General features: G+C 47.1%; 2 protein-coding genes across 2 annotated transcripts; one reads left to right on the top strand and one right to left on the bottom strand.

The window, feature by feature from the left end:
- Positions 1–37: 37 nt before the first annotated feature.
- On the bottom strand, positions 38–1,517 carry LOC123482244 (histidine-rich glycoprotein-like). Its single transcript, XM_045209275.1, has 2 exons — positions 1,488–1,517; positions 38–1,282 (listed from the first exon to the last, which is right to left on the bottom strand). The coding sequence occupies exons 1-2, from the start codon at positions 1,515–1,517 to the stop codon at positions 38–40; spliced, it is 1,275 nt and encodes a 424-aa protein (XP_045065210.1).
- Positions 1,518–2,940: 1,423 nt separating this feature from the next.
- LOC121546143 (guanine nucleotide-binding protein G(t) subunit alpha-2-like) lies at positions 2,941–20,616 on the top strand. Its single transcript, XM_041857189.2, has 9 exons — positions 2,941–3,247; positions 7,595–7,637; positions 7,912–8,053; positions 8,659–8,819; positions 10,703–10,831; positions 12,062–12,191; positions 12,431–12,584; positions 12,761–12,965; positions 20,042–20,616. The coding sequence occupies exons 1-8, from the start codon at positions 3,136–3,138 to the stop codon at positions 12,946–12,948; spliced, it is 1,059 nt and encodes a 352-aa protein (XP_041713123.2). The 5' UTR covers positions 2,941–3,135; the 3' UTR covers positions 12,949–12,965; positions 20,042–20,616.
- The last annotated feature ends 111 nt before the right edge of the window (positions 20,617–20,727 follow it).

The following is a 20,727-nucleotide window of genomic DNA, read 5'->3' as shown; positions in this document are numbered from 1 at the left end:
GGTCAACCATGCTGGCGTAATGAGTACCGCCTAGACCTTAACTCAGCGGGGAACCAGATGACCCGGGTTCAGTGTTGTGGTGCACAGATGACCCGGGTTCAGTGTTGTGGTGCACAGATGACCCGGGTTCAGTGTTGTGGTGCACAGATGACCCGGGTTCAGTGTTGTGGTGCACAGATGACCCGGGTTCAGTGTTGCGGTGCACAGATGACCCGGGTTCAGTGTTGCGGTGCACAGATGACCCGGGTTCAGTGTTGCGGTGCACAGATGACCCGGGTTCAGTGTTGCGGTGCACAGATGACCCGGGTTCAGTGTTGCGGTGCACAGATGACCCGGGTTCAGTGTTGCGGTGCACAGATGACCCGGGTTTAGTGTTGTGGTGCACAGATGACCCGGGTTCAGTGTTGTGGTGCACAGATGACCCGGGTTCAGTGTTGTGGTGCACAGATGACCCGGGTTCAGTGTTGTGGTGCACAGATGACCCGGGTTTAGTGTTGTGGTGCACAGATGACCCGGGTTTAGTGTTGTGGTGCACAGATGACCCGGGTTCAGTGTTGTGGTTCACAGATGACCCGGGTTTAGTGTTGTGGTGCACAGATGACCCGGGTTCAGTGTTGTGGTGCACAGATGACCCGGGTTCAGTGTTGTGGTGCACAGATGACCCGGGTTTAGTGTTGCGGTGCACAGATGACCCGGGTTTAGTGTTGCGGTGCACAGATGACCCGGGTTCAGTGTTGCGGTGCACAGATGACCCGGGTTCAGTGTTGTGGTGCACAGATGACCCGGGTTCAGTGTTGTGGTGCACAGATGACCCGGGTTCAGTGTTGCGGTGCACAGATGACCCGGGTTCAGTGTTGCGGTGCACAGATGACCCGGGTTCAGTGTTGCGGTGCACAGATGACCCGGGTTCAGTGTTGCGGTGCACAGATGACCCGGGTTCAGTGTTGCGGTTCACAGATGACCCGGGTTCAGTGTTGTGGTGCACAGATGACCCGGGTTCAGTGTTGCGGTGCACAGATGACCCGGGTTCAGTGTTGTGGTGCACAGATGACCCGGGTTCAGTGTTGTGGTGCACAGATGACCCGGGTTCAGTGTTGTGGTGCACAGATGACCCGGGTTCAGTGTTGCGGTGCACAGATGACCCGGGTTCAGTGTTGCGGTGCACAGATGACCCGGGTTCAGTGTTGTGGTGCACAGATGACCCGGGTTCAGTGTTGCGGTGCACAGATGACCCGGGTTCAGTGTTGTGGTGCACAGATGATCCTCCGGTTTCAGAGACCAGCTAGTCACACATGCCAATCAATTGGACCCAAGAGAGCGTGCAACACTCTGGAGATCGGCTCTGGGAGTCTGGGACAGGGTCATCCGCTTGGTATTAAACTCATGACATGGAGCCATTCCATGGCTGAGCAGGGTGACACAGTTGCTCCCCTATTCTCCCACAGTCCACCCACAGTCCACCCACAGTGCACCCACAGTCCACCCACAGTCATCCCACACAGATGGCAAGGGGCCATCTGCCCGGTTGAAGCCTGTCCCTCCCTGGGTGGATCAGGGGCTTTGTGGGGGTAATCTCCTCAAAAGATCAGTAGTGGTGATGGTGGGGGTGGTGTGTGTGTGTGTGTGCTTGTATGTGTTTGTGTGTGTGTGTGCATCTGCACGTGTGCATGCAAGCGTGTGTGTGTGTGTGTGTGTATGTGGGAGGCCTGTGTGTGTGTACGTCCGTGTGCGCTTGCGTTTTATGAACGTCTGCTCGTGCGCCTGTGTGTGTGGTCGGCCTGGCCTAGTCCAGCCATCCACGCCTCAGAGACCTCAGTTGGATTGGCTAGATGATGGCTAGAAGGAGGCCATGATTAGCTGACTATGGAAGCCTTTGGGGATTTGGCTCTGGAGTAAATTAGCTAGCTGTCACTTAGCGTTTCCGTTAGGGGAGAGTCAGTGACGTACATCTGATGCTGACCATCTCATGAAAGCATTTGAGTCCAGATGGAGAGATGCAAAATGTAGCCTTAGATCGGGGTTCCTTTCTGCTTTTTTGGGATAAAAGTGTCCTCCCGGAGAGGTTATCAGGGTTCTCGAACTGCGGCTACCAAAGTTCTGTCAGGGTTCTGTCAGGGTTCTGCCAGGGCTCTACCAAGGTTCTACCAGGGTTTTGCCAGGGTTATGCCAGGGTTCTGCCAGGGTTCGACCAAGGTTCTACCAGGGTTCTGCCAGGGTTTTGCCAGGGTTCTGCCAAGGTTCACCAACTCCACTCCTGTAGTTGCCTTTGTCATGGGCGGGTGCTGAACCCTGGTCTAAGGTGTAGCGGAGGTGAGTCAGTCTCACACTCTTGTGATGAGGTAGGTTAAAGCAGTGCTGGATCAAAAGCCTGCACACACCCACACCCTTCTCACACAACCGTGAACCGTACCGTGCTAGCTCGGAAATGTTCCTTTCACATTGTCCTTTCCAGCACGGTACTGGTACTGGAAGAATCAGAGTAATAGGGGCCTGCACTTTCTGATCATATACAAGAGCCCTTAAAAGGGGCAATCTGCAGTTCAAACAATACCAATCTGGTTAAACAGCAGAGGGTATGGGCCTGGAGAAATGTAACCACTCTCAAAATGCTAGACAGAGATATGATACAATGACTGATCATTCATGATATCAACTACAGAGACTATAGTGTTTGTTTACATGTACTTTGTTTACAAACATTGGAGTAAAACAACAATCTCATGAGGCATCAAGTTATACTCTTCAAGAATCAATGGCTATATATATATCTCTATATATTTCACTTTAAAGTTCTCTAATGGAGGTACCGAACAACAGTCAGAGCATCTCTCCATCCTTAACCAACCCTAGTGGAGCCAAATTGGTTGTGTTTTGGTCTCTTCAGTCCAGGCCTGATTAGCTGCGTTAATAGGATTTGGCTTCTGGTTCCATGTTCTACGACATATGCTTTAAACCACAGACTACCCGAGTGACATTTAGCACTTGAACCTGCAGAGAAGCGACACTCTTGACTTAACCCTCGAACGGCAGCCCTACCTACCTAACTGACAACTACCGAACAATCTAAACACATCGTTCAGTGACTGAAAGGCCGTTTTCTGTGTAGCTGAGCACTCGGGGCAACTAACCGCCAAGATGTCGATGGACGTGCCTGAGGATCTGGAGATGGAGGGAGAGGAGGGCATAGACTCCAAGGAGCTGAAGAAGCAGCTGGCAGAGTCCAAGGCAGTTAAAGTGCTGATGCTGGGTAAGTGAACTGAACCCATTGGTGTGACTGTATCGGAGGTGATTTGAAATGATGTGGAAGAAGCCTGAAGGATGTCCTTTTGGTCTAATGGCTAAGATGTTGGGATCCCCCATTATATTTGTTCCCTGTTCATAAAGAAACTGAAAGGATATATTTCAACTAAATACCATGGAATGGAATAATAAAGAGGATATTTGTTGTGATATCAGAGATTTGGTTGAGGTTTAAAAGGGGGAGGCAACATTTAACACAACACACTTGGTCCCTCTGAAAACCTGGCCTCAGGATAGCACAACAAATATTTGAAATTAAATTGAGATTCCCAGATGTCACCTGTTTAAAAACATCTGTAATTTTCACATTTCATGTTTCTGGTGTTGAATGTAGTCCATCAAATGATATGATACTTTCTCTATGGTCCCATTTCAATCAAACACAGACAATAAGTCCTGTTTTTGTCTGTGAATTGAATATTCACTTTGTCTAAACATTGACAGTTAAGAGCAACACGGTCTGAACATTGACAGTTAAGAGAAACACTTTATCTGAAAACTGATAGTTAAGAGCAACACTTTATCTGAATACTGACAGTTAAGAGCAACACTTCGTCTGAACAGTGACAGTTAAGAGCAACACTTCGTCTGAACACTGACAGTTAAGAGCAACACTTTATCTAAATACTGACAGTTAAGAGAAACACTTCATCTGAACACTGACAGTTAAGGGCAACACTTCGTCTGAACACTGACAGTTAAGAGCCAACAAACAAATACAGATCAAGGCATAATGTTCTTTCTCTCAGAATGTTTAAGATATATGTGACTGAACCTAGAAAATAAGGAACATTGTTAAAGTACAGATTATGAGCTTTAAGGTACATTTCTCCCTGAGGTACATTGCTCCCTCCCAGAAGAGGTGTAGTCCAGGGGAAAGTCAGGACACTGTGAGGTGCTTAAAGAATCACTACTTTAGGTCCAAGTGAATCATGTCCCCCTGCTGATGAGAGGCCAAGCCAATTACTGGTTTAGTCCAGTCTCCAGATCCAGTCCAGATTGGTGTACCCATCCTCTCCTCAGACAGCATGTACCCTTTCACACTATCAGGCCAACCCAATCCAAACTGTACTTTCACACAGTGGTGGAAAAAGTACCCAATTTATCATACTTGAGTAAAAGTAAAAGATACCTTAATAGAAAATGACTCAAGTAAAAGTGAAAGTCACCCAGTAAAATACTACTTGAGTTGAGTTTTAAATATAGTATCAAAAGTAAATGGAATTGCTAAAATATGCTTAAGTATCAAAAGTAAAAAATAATTTCAAATTCCTTATATTAAGCACGGATAGACAGGGGCACTCAGACATAACAAAGCACTGGTTTAGAGGCAGATTAGAGGCAGTAGAGATGACCAGGGATGTTATCTTGATAAGTGCATGAATTGTACCATTTTCCTTTCCCGCTAAGCATTCAAAATGTAACGAGTACTTTTGTGTGTCAGGAAAAATGTATGGTGTAAAAAGTACATTATTTTCTTTAGGAATGTAGTGGAGTAAAAGTAAAATAAAGTACAGATACCCCAAAAAAAACGACTTAGGTAGTACTTCAACGTATTTTTACTTAAGTACTTTACACCATTCTCAGATCAGCAGGGTTCAGATGAGTTCTCAGATCAGTGGCTGTTATGAGAGTGAACTCTGTTTACGCGTGATCAGGGGTGTATTCATTCCGCTGATTCTGTTGAAAAAATGTTTCTTAAAACGGAAGCAAACGGAACAAAGTGGGGATAAACATACCTGAATTTGTCCAATAGAAACTCTCATTTGCAAATGTTGGACTAATGATTACACCCTAGATCAGCTAGATGCAGGCAAGAGTGTGCAAAGCGGTATTGAACGTCACTGTCTGTCACCTTAAATTTGTCTCTCGACCTGTGTGCACCTACATTGTAAACTTTCATTCATAGTCTAGGTTGTAGCAACCTCATGATGGGTACAGGGAACATTAGAGTATCACGCAGTAGCCTAAACCTATGGATGTTACATTGAACTGGGTGAATGGAATATGAATGACAGTCATCCAATACGCTGTAATAGAAATAAGGCCATGCTCATGAAAAACAAATCGTCCTCCCTCATCTTAAACGGCACCAACCGCCACTGCTCTACATAGAGCCACTTAAATGTCTTAGTCAAGGTCAAAGATCAGATCCAGAAACAGTAAGTATATACAGTGCCCTCCGTAAGTATTGGAACAGTGAAGAATATTTCTTATTTTGGCTCTAAACTCTATACTTGAAAGTGCAGACTGTCAGCTTTAATTTGAGGGTATTTTCATCCATATCGGGTGAACCGTTTAGAAATTACAGCACTTTTTGTATAGTCCCCCCCCATTTTAGCGGAGCAAAAGTATTGGGACAAATTCACTTATGTGTATTAAAGTAGTAAAAAGTGAAGTATTTGGTCCCATATTCACAGCACGTAATGACCACATCAAGCTTGGGACTCCACACATTTGTTGGATGCATTTGCTCTTTTGTTTTGGTTGTGTTTCAGATAATTTTTTGTTAGCCCTCTGCACTAAAGCCTAGACATTAGATTGGGGACTAACACAAGTTTTAAGGTCTCATGTCTCAGGTTGATTGTTGTTTTTTTTCATAATGCTTGCTGTGTTAAGACACAGGACCAGGTTGCATAATGCTTGCTGTGTTAAGACACAGGACCAGGTTGCATAATGGCGAGAACAGGACAGGTGAAGTTGCTGTGTTAAGACACAGGACCAGGTTGCATAATGCTTGCTGTGTTAAGACACAGGACCAGGTTGCATTATGCTTGCTGTGTTAAGACACAGGACCAGGTTGCATAATGCTTGCTGTGTTAAGACACAGGACCAGGTTGCATTATGCTTGCTGTGTTAAGACACAGGAGACATAAAGCTCATCCATAACACTCAGCAGGGAGGTGCACGAAGAAGAGGGCGGGACAACCTTAATCTGGATGGGCACTGAGCCAATGGGTGCTGTCTGTGGCTAGGAGTGGCGCAGGACTTAACCAATTAGAGTAGACCAAATAGAGTTTTGCCCAATTTCTATTTTGTACCTTTTATTAAACTTTTATTTGTCCAGGAAGTCCCATTGAGGCCAGAATACATATTTTACATTACAAACATTTAGTCATTTTACATTTTAGTCATTTTAGCAGACGCTCTTATCCAGAGCGACTTACAGGAGCAATTAGGGTTAAGTGCCTTGCTCAAGGGCACAGACAGATTTTTCACCTGCCGCCCGGTTTCTTCAGCTGGACAAAGCATTACAAACATGAACAGCTATCGAGGATTAAAAAAAACCCCACCATTACGGTGTTTAAATAAAGGTTTTAAATAAGTGACGCCAAGGCCTTTGTCCTGATCTGCCTGAGAGAAGCAGGCCGCATCCCAAACAGCACCCTACTAAGCACTGATCAGAGGTAGTGCACTATAAAAGAGAACAAGGGGTAATTTGAGCTCAGAAAAAAACAAAACAAGCTGAGCCGTACTGCACTGGCCTGGTTACATGTTGGGGTCGGCCACATCGTATTTTAGTTTTAAAATAACCGTTTTAAAATAATGATTTTAGGTGACATTAAAAAAGGTCTTTGTGGTGAAGTCTCTGACAAGCTGCCTCTCAGATGGCACCCTGTTAAGCACTGGTCAAACAGTGGTGTTTAAAATGAAGTTTTTTGAAAAATAAAGGTTTTATAAGTAACATCCAGGCCTTTGTCCTGCTGTGTTCTGAGTCCCAGGAAGGAGACGTCAGTGATCTCCTCACAGCCTGTTCTGTCAAACTGCTCTATTATCACTCTGTCCCACAGGGGCTCGGGTCAAAACTAGGGCACTATACGGAGAAGAGGGGTTTGGGAAGCACCCTACGTCTCGCTGGCCACCAGGTCCAGGAGCATTAAGAGATTTTATTGTCACATACACCGGATAGGTGCAGTGAAATGTGCTGTTTTACAGGGTCAGCCATAGTAGTACGGCACCCCCTGGTGCAAATTAGGGTTAAGTGCCTTGCTCTAGGGCACATCTGCAGGTTTTTCTACCTAGGGATGTAGCTCAGTTGATAGAGCATGGCGTTTGCAACGCCAGGGTTGTGGGTTCGATTCCCACGGGGGGCCAGTATAAAAAAAAATATGTATTCACTAACTGTAAGTCGCTCTGGATAAGAGCGTCTGCTAAATGACTAAAATGTAAATGTAAATGTAGTCAGCTTGGTTTTTCCAAGCCAGTCACTGATGAAACCCTTGTAATAAAAAAATTACATTGTTGACATTTATTTAACTGTTGCAATAAATTGTATATTTTTGTTTTCTTTCAGGCGCTGAGGAGTCGGGGAAAAGCACCATCGTAAAACAAATGAAGTGAGTTAAGTTACAACTGAAGTACGCCTTCGGGTTGTCTCACTGTGAAATGTGTGGCAGCAGAGAAGTGAGCTGCATTGCCACAAACACACCACTAGGTGGCAGTTTGGATCGTTGAGCCACATGGTAACGGAATGACAGTTTGTGCTGTTTGTGCCATCGTTCTGTTACCAAACTTTGCATCTGCACTGTTCTTGAAGTAAATATGTTTTTTTTAAATCGTGGAATTACTCAACACTAACCCATGTTGTCTTCTGCTTCTTCTTCTCCACAGAATCCTCCACCAGGGTGGTTTTAATAAGGAGGAGAAGGTGAAGTCCAGAGGGGTGATCTTTGGTAACATCCTGCAGTCAGCTCTGTCCATCGTCAGAGGCATGAGCATCCTGGGGATCAAGTACGGATCACCGGCCGCAGAGGTGGGTACTGCAGGCTGGGTGTGTGTGTGTGTGTGTGTGTGTAGAACTATACTATAATTAAACAATAAGGCCAGAGGAGGTGTGGTATATTTTGCCAATATACCACGGCTAAGGGCTGTTCTTAAGCACGACGCAACGCGGAGTGCCTGGATACAGCCCTTAGCCGTGGTATATTGGCCATTTACCACAAACCCCCCCGAGGTGCCTTATTGCAATTATAAACTGGCTACTAACGTAATTAGAGCAGTAAAAATAAATGTTTTGTCATTCCCCGTGGTATACCCTGTCAGCCAATCAGCATTCAGGGCTCGAACCACCCAGTTTATAATATACTGTATAAACATGTTATACTATATAGTCACATTATACTATACATATGATACTATACTGTACTATACATATTATTCTATACTATACTATACATATGATACTACACTGTACTATATAGACATATTATACTATAGCGGAGTTGCCAACAACCGGATGTTCCGGATGTTCTACAGTAGTTACTGACGTTTCTTTTAAGCCTGGTTATGTTACGCTATACTATATTATAATATAATATACTGATGCATGTATGGGTTCTGTTCTCCGTGTGTCCCCAGGATGAAGGCAAGAAGCTGGAGAACCTATCCAACTCTACTGAGGAAGGAACCATGCCTCCTGAGCTGGCTGAGTGCATCAAGAATCTGTGGATGGACCCTGGCATCCAGGAGTGCTTCGAGTCAGCAGCTGAGGGCTACCAACTCCTCGACTCCGCTCACTAGTGAGTATATGACAGGGATCAACTGCCAGATTCAGGCACGGGCCGTTTTTTCTTGAGCGGATTGTCAGGGGGCCGGAACATAATTACAAATCATTTGTAGATTGACAGCAAGAAGGCCAAAAATATATAGTGTTTGACTAAAACACAATCATTTCAAATCTTTCTTATATTTGTATACGATCACATAAATTATATCTTTCTGTTATGCATGGGAATACTTTGTAACAGATTTCCAAAAATTAAAATCACTTGGAGCTGATTTGCTGGTGTTTTTATAGTATTTTATACTGAACAAAAATATAAACGCAACATGTAAAGTGTTGGTCCCATGTATCATGAGCTGAAATAAAAGATCCCAGAAATGTTCCATACTCACACATTTCTCTCAAATGTTGTGCTCAAATTTGTTACATCCCTCTTAGTGAGCATTTCTCCTTTGCCAAGATAATCCATCCACCTGACAGGTGTGGCATATCAAGAAGCTGATTAAACAGCATGATCATTACACAGGTGCACCTTGTGCTGGGGACAATAAAAGGCCACTAAAATGTGCAGTCTTGTCACACAACACAATGCCACAGATGTCTAAAATTTTGAGGGAGTGTGCAATTGGCATGCTGACTGCAGGAATGTCCACCAGAGCTGTTGCCAGAGAAATGAATGTTCATTTCTCTACCATAAGCTGCCTCCAGTGTCACAACCGTAGACCACGTGTAACCACGCCAGCCCAGGACCTCCACATCCTGCTTCTTCACCTGCGGGATCGTCTGAGACCAGCCACCCGGACATCTGATGAAACTGTGGGTTTGCACAATGGAAGGATTTCTGTACAAACTTTCAGAAACCACCCCAGGGAAGCTCGTTGTCCTCACCAGGGTCTTGACCTGACTTCAGTCGGCAAATGCTCATCTTCGATGGCCACTGGCAAGCTGGAGAAGTGTGCTCTTCACGGATGAATCTTGGTATGGCGTCGTGTGGGCGAGCAGTTTGCTGAAGTCAAAATTGTGAACAGAGTGCCCCATGGTGGCGGTGGGGTTATGGTATTGGCAGGCATAATCCACGGACATCGAACACAATTGCATTTTATGGATGACAATGAGATAGTGATGAGATCCTGAGGCCCATTGTCGTGCCATTCATCCGCCGCCATCACCTTTTCAGCATGATAATGCACGGCCCCATGTCTCAAGGATCTGTACACAATTAATGGAAGCTGAAAATGTCCCAGTTCTTCCAAGGCCTGCATACTCACCAGACACGCCACCCATTTAGCATGTTTGGGATGCTCTGGATCGACGTGTAGGACAGCGCGTTCCAGTTCCCGCCAATAACCAGCAACTTCGCACAGCCATTGAAGAGGATTGGGACAACATTCCACATGCCACAATCAACAACCTGATCAACTCTATGCAAAAGATGTGTCACGCTGCATGAGGCCACACTGGTGGTCACACCAGATACTGACTGGTTTTCTGATCCACGCCCCTACCTTTTATTTTTAAAGGTATCTGTGACCAACAGATGCATATCTGTATTCTCAGTCATGTGAAATCAATAGATTAGGGCCTAATTTATTTATTTCAATTAACTGATTTCCTTTTATGAACTGTAAGTAATTAAAATCTTTGAAATTGTTGAATGTTGCGTTTACATTTTTGTTCTGTTGTTTTTCTGTTGTTCAGAAAACTTGGGGGGCCAAATAAAATCTGCGGGCCAGTTAGGAATCCCTGGTCTATGGCCTCTGTGGATGCTTGACAGTGTTGTTGTCTTTGGGGTCTAGTTACAGTAAAGCACTTTGTGATAACTGCTGATCTAAAAAGAGCTTTATAAATACATTTGATCGATTAGTTGATTGATTAATTGATTGACTGCCTCTCGCACAGCTTCCTCAGTGACCTGGAGCGTGTCACTCAGGCTGACTTCACCCCCAACGACCAGGACATCCTACGGTGCAGGATCAAGACTGGCGGGGTCAATGAGGAGAGGTTCATCTGCAAAGATGTCAAATTCAGGTGAGCTACAGTAGCTAACTACCTGGCTGCCACATGGCTACCTAGACACCTGGCTGCCTTGTCACAGTGCATTATAGTTCACCTGCAAAGATGTCAAATTCAGGTGATGTAGTGTAACTGGTGCGATTGAACCAGCGACTTCTTACCGGCAAACCCAACACCTTAACCATTAGACCAGGGTTCTCCAATCCTGTTCCTGGAGAGCTACCCTCCTATAGTTTCTCTCCAACCCTGTTCCTGGAGAGCTACCCTCCTGTAGGTTTTCACACCAACCCCAGTTGTAACTAACCTGATTCAGCTTATCAACCAGTTCATTATTAGAATTAGGTGGACTAGATTGGGATTGGAGCGAAAACCTACAGGAGGGTAGCTCTCCAGGAACATGGTTGGAGTGAAAACCTACAGGAGGGTAGCTCTCCAGGAACATGGTTGGAGTGAAAACCTTACAGGAGGGTAGCTCTCCAGGAACATGGTTGGAGTGAAAACCTTACAGGAGGGTAGCTCTCCAGGAACATGGTTGGAGTGAAAACCTTACAGGAGGGTAGCTCTCCAGGAACATGGTTGGAGTGAAAACCTTACAGGAGGGTAGCTCTCCAGGAACATGGTTGGAGTGAAAACCTTACAGGAGGGTAGCTCTCCAGGAACATGGTTGGAGTGAAAACCTTACAGGAGGGTAGCTCTCCAGGAACATGGTTGGAGAGCCCTGCATTAGACCAAGAGAAAATCCTTGTGATCCGAGAGCAGCATTTGGCCTTACAAGGCTGTGTTTACACAGGCATCCCAATTCTGATCTTTTTTTCACTACTTGGTATTTTGACCAATCAGATCAGCTCTTTTGCCAATAACTGGGCAAAAGATCAGAATTGGGCTGTGTCTGTAAACAACTTAAGGCAGGGCTACGTCTTAACGAGAGCGTGATTGCAAATCACCTCTGCTTCACTAGCTACCTGGCTGCCTGGTCACAGGACTGTCTTTACTGTGGCAACGTATAGTAGTGTGTGCATATATTTTAAGTATTTGTATGCGATTCCTGCTGGAATTGAACCATCAACCTTTGTTTTTCGCAAGTGCCACGCTCTCACCATTTACACCAACTACGTGTAAAAAGCACACACACTGAAGGAGCTCATGGTGACAAAGTACTGTAGTTACTAACCGCTCCTCTCCTGTAAAAAGGCCTTTATAATTGATTGGTTAACTGATTGATTGCTGTGTCTCTCTGATGGACAGGATGTTTGATATGAGCGGTAGAAGAGAAGAGAGGAAGAAGTGGATCCACTGTTTTGAGGGCGTCCATTGCATCCTGTTCTGTAGTGCCCTCAGCGCATATGACCTGGTGCTGCTGGAGGACGACGAGATGGTGAGTGTTTACACACACACACACACACACACACACACACACACACACACTTCAAACTAAACTAAAGGAGGGTCCAGATGAGGGAGGAGACGCTGATTTGCTTCAACCACACCGTATTGCAAACCTCACCGGCTAGTGCTGGCAGCTAGCTAGTGGAGCTTGACTGTTTTGTAGCCCGACGATGATGATGATGGTGATGAATCCTTCATTCCTCTTCTGCCCTTCTCTCCTCTTTTCAGAACCGCATGCACGAGTCTCTCCATCTATTCAACAGTATCTGCAACCACAGGTTCTTTGAGGATACCACCCACGTGCTTTTCCTCAACAAGAAGGACGTCTTCCAAGAGAAGATCAAGCATGTCCACCTCAATGTCTGCTTCCCTGACTACGACGGTGAGTCCTACTCTGAGTCCCAAATGGCAAAAAGTTGTTTTCCATGGCCTTTTGACCTTTCTCACTCGATTAAAACACAATAATAAAACCCATCTTATTCCCTCTGTCAAACACATAAAGAGGCCAGCAACTGGTCTCTGATCAGTTTTTACAGCTCTCTTCTTATCTCCCTATAGGGTCTAACACATACGAAGACGCCAGCAACCACGTGAAGTTGCAGTTTGAGTCTCTGAACTTGAGGCAGGCGGAGAAACCCATATACACCCACATCACCTGCGCTGTAGACACACAGGACGTGGACCAGGCCTTCAACGCCATCACGGACGTCATCAAGACCAACCTAAAAGACGCCGGGCTGTTCTGAGCAGCTCCTGACTGAAGGTACAGGATCGACTGCCTTTATTACTGCCTGACGCATTCACTCACGCACACACCTCAGCGCCTAACAGGCAATCACTATGTAGGACCGACATTAGTCCTGTGGCCTCACTGACACACTATAATAAAGGCCTGGCTGAGGACAGACCATCTGCTGACACACTATAATAAAAGGCCTGGCTGTGGACAGACCATCTGCTGACACACTATAATAAAGGCCTGGCTGTGGACAGACCATCTGCTGACACACTATAATAAAGGCCTGGCTGTGGACAGACCATCTGCTGACACACTATAATAAAGGCCTGGCTGTGGACAGACCATCTGCTGATACACTATAATAAAGGCCTGGCTGTGGACAGACCATCTGCTGACACACTATAATAAAGGCCTGGCTGTGGACAGACCATCTGCTGACACACTATAATAAAGGCCTGGCTGTGGACAGACCATCTGCTGACACACTATAATAAAGGCCTGGCTGTGGACAGACCATCTGCTGACACACTATAATAAAGGCCTGGCTGTGGACAGACCATCTGCTGACACACTATAATAAAGGCCTGGCTGTGGACAGACCATCTGCTGACACACTATAATAAAGGCCTGGCTGTGGACAGACCATCTGCTGACACACTATAATAAAGGCCTGGCTGCAAATCAATTAAAACAACATGACATGCTTTATTTTGTTTGACATATTTATGTTTCTAATTATTACAGCCTTATTATATTTCTATTACATGTCAGGTCAGACCATAGAAATGTATTACTAGAGCGGACATACCATGGTCTGAGGTGCTTTGTCCCTTCTAGTAATTGAGTTTCTACGGTTCAGACTGTTTGGGATGGCTGAGGGTGAGGAGGCTGGGTGATGAGAATCATATCGCTAACATTGCCTCGACACTATCCCGGTCCCTCCCTACAATATCCCTGTCCCTCCCTCGACACTAACACTATCCCTGTTCCTCCCTCAACACTAACACTATCCCTGTCCCTCCCTCGACACTAACACTATCCCTGTTCCTCCCTCAACACTAACACTATCCCTGTCCCTCCCTCGACACTAACACTATCCCTGTCCCTCCCTCAACACTAACACTATCCCTGTCCCTCCCTCAACACTAACACTATCCCTGTCCCTCCCTCGACACTAACACTGTCCCTCCCTCCCTCCCTCGACACTATCTCTGTTCCTCCCTCGACACTATCCCTGTCCCTCCCTCCCAACACTATCCCTGTTCCTCCCTCCCTCGACACTAACCCTGTTCCTCCCTCGACACTATCCCTGTTCCTCCCTCGACACTAACACTATCCCTGTCCCTCTGTCGACATTAACACTATCCCTGTCCCTCCCTCCCTCGACACTAACCCTGTTCCTCCCTCCCTCGACACTAACCCTGTTCCTCCCTCGACACTATCCCTGTTCCTCCCTCGACATTAACACTATCCCTGTCCCTCCCTCCCTCGACACTATCCCTGTTCCTCCCTCGACATTAACACTATCCCTGTCCCTCCCTCCCTCGACACTATCCCTGTTCCTCCCTCGACATTAACACTATCCCTGTCCCTCCCTCCCTCCCTCAACACTAACACTATCCCTGTCCCTCCCTCTACACTAACACTATCCCTGTCCCTCCCTCTACACTAACACTATCCCTGTTCCTCCCTCTACACTAACACTATCCCTGTCCCTCCCTCTACACTAACACTATCCCTGTCCCTCCCTCTACACTAACACTATCCCTGTCCCTCCCTCTACACTAACACTATCCCTGTCCCTCCCTCTACACTAACACTATCCCTGTCCCTCCCTCTACACTAACACTATCCCTGTCCCTCCTCTACACTAACACTATCCCTGTCCCTCCCTCTACATTAACACTATCCCTGTCCCTCCCTCTACACTAACACTATCCCTGTCCCTCCCTACCCCGACACTAACACTATCCCTGTCCCTCCCTCCTCCCTCCCTCAACACTAACACTATCCCTGTCCCTCTGTCGACATTAACACTATCCCTGTCCCTCCCTCTACACTAACACTATCCCTGTCCCTCCCTCTACACTAACACTATCCCTGTCCCTCCCTCTACACTAACACTATCCCTGTCCCTCCCTACCCCGACACTAACACTATCCCTGTCCCTCCCTCTACACTAACACTATCCCTGTCCCTCCCTCTACACTAACACTATCCCTGTCCCTCCCTCTACACTAACACTATCCCTGTCCCTCCCTCTACACTAACACTATCCCTGTCCCTCCCTACCCCGACATTAACACTATCCCTGTCCCTCCCTCCCTCCCTCCCTCCCTCCCTCCCTCGACACTATCCCTGTCCCTCCCTCTACACTAACACTATCCCTGTCCCTCCCTCTACACTAACACTATCCCTGTCCCTCCCTACCCCGACATTAACACTATCCCTGTCCCTCCCTCCCTCCCTCCCTCCCTCGACACTATCCCTGTCCCTCCCTCCCTCGACACTATCCCTGTCCCTCCCTCCCTCGACAGTATCTGTCCCTCCCTCCCTCCCTCCCTCCCTTGACAGTATCCCTGTCCTCCTCCCTCCCTCCCTCCCTCCTCGACACTATCCCTGTCCCTCCCTCCCTCGACAGTATCTGTCCCTCCCTCCCTCCCTCGACACTATCCCTGTCCCTCCCTCTACACTAACACTATCCCTGTCCCTCCCTCGACACTAACACTATCCCTGTCCCTCCCTCTACATTAACACTATCCCTGTCCCTCCCTCTACACTAACACTATCCCTGTCCCTCCCTCCCTCTACACTAACACTATCCCTGTCCCTCCCTCTACACTAACACTATCCCTGTCCCTCCCTCTGTCGACACTAACACTATCCCTGTCCCTCCCTCTACACTAACACTATCCCTGTCCCTCCCTCTACACTAACACTATCCCTGTCCCTCCCTACCCCGACACTAACACTATCCCTGTCCCTCCCTCTACACTAACACTATCCCTGTCCCTCCCTCTACACTAACACTATCCCTGTCCCTCCCTCTACACTAACACTATCCCTGTCCCTCCCTACCCCGACACTAACACTATCCCTGTCCCTCCCTCTACACTAACACTATCCCTGTCCCTCCCTACCCCGACACTAACACTATCCCTGTCCCTCCCTCTACACTAACACTATCCCTGTCCCTCCCTCTACACTAACACTATCCCTGTCCCTCCCTCTGTCGACACTAACACTATCCCTGTCCCTCCCTCTACACTAACACTATCCCTGTCCCTCCCTCTACACTAACACTATCCCTGTCCCTCCCTCTGTCGACACTAACACTATCCCTGTCCCTCCCTCTACACTAACACTATCCCTGTCCCTCCCTCGACATTAACACTATCCCTGTCCCTCCCTCTACACTAACACTATCCCTGTCCCTCCCTACCCCGACACTAACACTATCCCTGTCCCTCCCTCTACACTAACACTATCCCTGTCCCTCCCTACCCCGACACTAACACTATCCCTGTCCCTCCCTCTACACTAACACTATCCCTGTCCCTCCCTACCCCGACACTAACACTATCCCTGTCCCTCCCTCAACACTAACACTATCCCTGTCCCTCCCTCGACACTAACACTATCCCTGTCCCTCCCTCTACACTAACACTATCCCTGTCCCTCCCTACCCCGACATTAACACTATCCCTGTCCCTCCCTCTACATTAACACTATCCCTGTCCCTCCCTACCCCGACACTAACACTATCCCTGTCCCTCCCTCTACACTAACACTATCCCTGTCCCTCCCTACCCCGACACTAACACTATCCCTGTCCCTCCCTCTACACTAACACTATCCCTGTCCCTCCCTACCCCGACACTAACACTATCCCTGTCCCTCCCTCTACACTAACACTATCCCTGTCCCTCCCTCGACACTAACACTATCCCTGTCCCTCCCTCTACACTAACACTATCCCTGTCCCTCCCTACCCCGACATTAACACTATCCCTGTCCCTCCCTCTACATTAACACTATCCCTGTCCCTCCCTCTACACTAACACTATCCCTGTCCCTCCCTACCCCGACACTAACACTATCCCTGTCCCTCCCTCAACACTAACACTATCCCTGTCCCTCCCTCTACATTAACACTATCCCTGTCCCTCCCTCTACATTAACACTATCCCTGTCCCTCCCTACCCCGACACTAACGCTATCCCTGTTCCTCCCTCTACACTAACACTATCCCTGTCCCTCCCTACCCCGACACTAACACTATCCCTGTCCCTCCCTCTACACTAACACTATCCCTGTCCCTCCCTCTACATTAACACTATCCCTGTCCCTCCCTCTACACTAACACTATCCCTGTCCCTCCCTCTACACTAACACTATCCCTGTCCCTCCCTCCCTACCCCGACACTAACACTATCCCTGTTCCTCCCTCTACACTAACACTATCCCTGTCCCTCCCTACCCCGACACTAACACTATCCCTGTCCCTCCCTCAACACTAACACTATCCCTGTCCCTCCCTCTACACTAACACTATCCCTGTCCCTCCCTCTACATTAACACTATCCCTGTCCCTCCCTCTACACTAACACTATCCCTGTCCCTCCCTACCCCGACATTAACACTATCCCTGTCCCTCCCTCCTACACTAACACTACCTGTTCCTCCCTCCCTCGACACTAACGACACTATCCCTGTCCCTCCCTCTACACTAACACTATCCCTGTCCCTCCCTCTACACTAACACTATCCCTGTCCCTCCCTCCCTCGACACTATCCCTGTTCCTCCCTCGACATTAACACTATCCCTGTCCCTCCCTCTACACTAACACTATCCCTGTCCCTCCCTCTACACTAACACTATCCCTGTTCCTCCCTCGACATTAACACTATCCCTGTCCCTCCCTCCTCCCTCAACACTAACACTATCCCTGTCCCTCCCTCTACACTAACACTATCCCTGTTCCTCCCTCGACATTAACACTATCCCTGTCCCTCCCTCTACACTAACACTATCCCTGTTCCTCCCTCGACATTAACACTATCCCTGTCCCTCCCTCCCTCCCTCAACACTAACACTATCCCTGTCCCTCCCTCCCTCGACACTATCCCTGTTCCTCCCTCGACATTAACACTATCCCTGTTCCTCCCTCCCTCGACACTATCCCTGTTCCTCCCTCGACATTAACACTATCCCTGTCCCTCCCTCCCTCCCTCAACACTAACACTATCCCTGTCCCTCCCTCTACACTAACACTATCCCTGTCCCTCTGTCGACATTAACACTATCCCTGTCCCTCCCTCCCCCGACACTATCCCTGTTCCTCCCTCGACATTAACACTATCCCTGTCCCTCCCTCCCTCCCTCAACACTAACACTATCCCTGTCCCTCCCTCCCTCGACACTATCCCTGTTCCTCCCTCGACATTAACACTATCCCTGTTCCTCCCTCCCTCGACACTATCCCTGTTCCTCCCTCGACATTAACACTATCCCTGTTCCTCCCTCCCTCGACACTATCCCTGTCCCTCTGTCGACATTAACACTATCCCTGTCCCTCCCTCCCTCCCTCTACACTAACACTATCCCTGTCCCTCCCTCTACACTAACACTATCCCTGTCCCTCCCTCTACACTAACACTATCCCTGTCCCTCCCTCTACATTAACACTATCCCTGTCCCTCCCTCCCTCCCTCCCTCGACAGTATCTGTCCCTCCCTCCCTCCTCGACAGTATCTGTCCCTCCCTCCCTCCCTCAACACTAACACTATCCCTGTTCCTCCCTCGACATTAACACTATCCCTGTCCCTCCCTCCCTCCCTCAACACTAACACTATCCCTGTCCCTCTGTCGACATTAACACTATCCCTGTCCCTCCCTCCCTCCCTCCCTCGACAGTATCTGTCCCTCCCTCCCTCCCTCCCTCCCTTGACAGTATCCCTGTCCCTCCCTCCCTCCCCTTTCCTCCCTCCCTCCTCGACACTATCCCTGTCCCTCCCTCCTCGACAGTATCTGTCCCTCCCTCCCTCCCTCCCTCCCTCCCTCCCTCGACACTATCCCTGTCCCTCCCTCCCTCCCTCGACAGTATCTGTCCCTCCCTCCCTCCCTCGACAGTATCTGTCCTCCCTCCCTCCCTCCCTCCCTCCCTCCCTCCCTCGACACTATCCCTCCCTCGACACTATCCCTGTCCCTCACTCAACACTAACACTATCCCTGTCCTTCCCATATTGCTTTCTATTCATGGTTTATTTTTCGTCATTAGCCTCCCAAAGTACCATTAAACAGACCTCAAGTCTCTTTGCAGGAGACTGCTGCATATGTCGGCGGAATCGGAAATTACATTTACTATCACGGACACTAATGCTTCAGCTTTACAGTTTGACTAGAGCCCCTAATTAAGCAATGCTTTTCTCAAAACAAAATGTGGTCAAATAAACATTAGAGCAGCTGTGGGCATTGCAACTGCAGTCTTGGAGCGTGTGTGCTTTTGTTCCAGTTTGGGTGACCAAAACAAACTGAATTTGCATGATTGATCTATGAAAAAAATAGCATTCACAAAGGCACAACAGATTTTCAAAATATATCATGTATAAATGTATAAAAGGTGACGTATTAAATGTATAAAAGGTGACGTATTAAATGTATAAAAGGTGATTAATTAAAGGTGACGTATTACATTTATGAAAGTTGATGTATTAAAGGTGATGTATTAAATGTATAAAAGGTGACGTATTAAAGGTGACGTATTAAAGGTGACGTATTAAATGTATAAAAGGTGACGTATAAAAGGTGACATATTAAAGGTGACGTATTAAATGTATAAAAGGTGACGTAGAAAAGGTGACGTATTAAAGGTGACGTATTAAATGTATAAAAGGTGATGTATAAAAGGTGACGTATTAAAGGTGACGTATTAAATGTATAAAAGGTGACGTATTAAAGGTGACGTATTAAATGTATAAAAGGTGACGTATTAAAGGTGACGTATTAAATGTATAAAAGGTGACGTATTAAAGGTGACGTATTAAATGTATAAAAGGTGACGTATTAAATTGAGTTCCTATTTTCTTACTCTCTCCAGAACTTCCATCACCCAACTCTTTGGTTTTATTTGGGCACTGCGCTGGAGGAGGTGGACAGTTGGCGGACAACTCTTTATCTGCTGTCATCGTCACCACCACCGAGCCCTGGTTCCTCGGATGCTCCCTCGACATCAACAACATCATCATCAAGTCCATTGGGTTGAAAACAGAGTATCAACATTTAACATTTTTGTTGTAAAAAAAAAAAACAGGCTATGCAGCAGGCAACGTGCTCTTCCTTGCGCGAGGCATTGGACAGCACTTAAATTGTATAATGTACCTTTAAACCCCCTGAAGCTAGTATTTTTGTTTTTACCTTTAGTAGTCTCCTGTTGTCTCGTTTTAACTTGTAAAAAGTTTCGAAGTTAACAGCAGATATTTGAAAATTCTCATCTATTTTTAATTTTGATCTGTTTTAATAGCATAAACGGTGTATTGTGAGACAAAAGCTTATTACACTTTGTAAATAAGATTAGACCAAACCAATATATATATCTTATGTGCTGTGAGAAATGGACAGTTTTGAAAATTACGTTTGTTCTTTTTTAGACATAAAATAAAGATGGATAGACTACTCTGTACTCTTGTTTTGGATAATTAAAGATTACACAGACAGTACTGCCACAGATTACACAGACAGTACTGCCACAGATTACACAGACCGTACTGCCACAGATTACACAAA

Source organism: Coregonus clupeaformis, chromosome 30 (genome assembly GCF_020615455.1).
Source record: "Coregonus clupeaformis isolate EN_2021a chromosome 30, ASM2061545v1, whole genome shotgun sequence".
Lineage (NCBI taxonomy): Eukaryota > Metazoa > Chordata > Actinopteri > Salmoniformes > Salmonidae > Coregonus > Coregonus clupeaformis.
The sequence above is the reverse complement of the archived record's forward strand: the minus strand, read 5'-3'. Positions and strand labels throughout refer to the sequence as shown.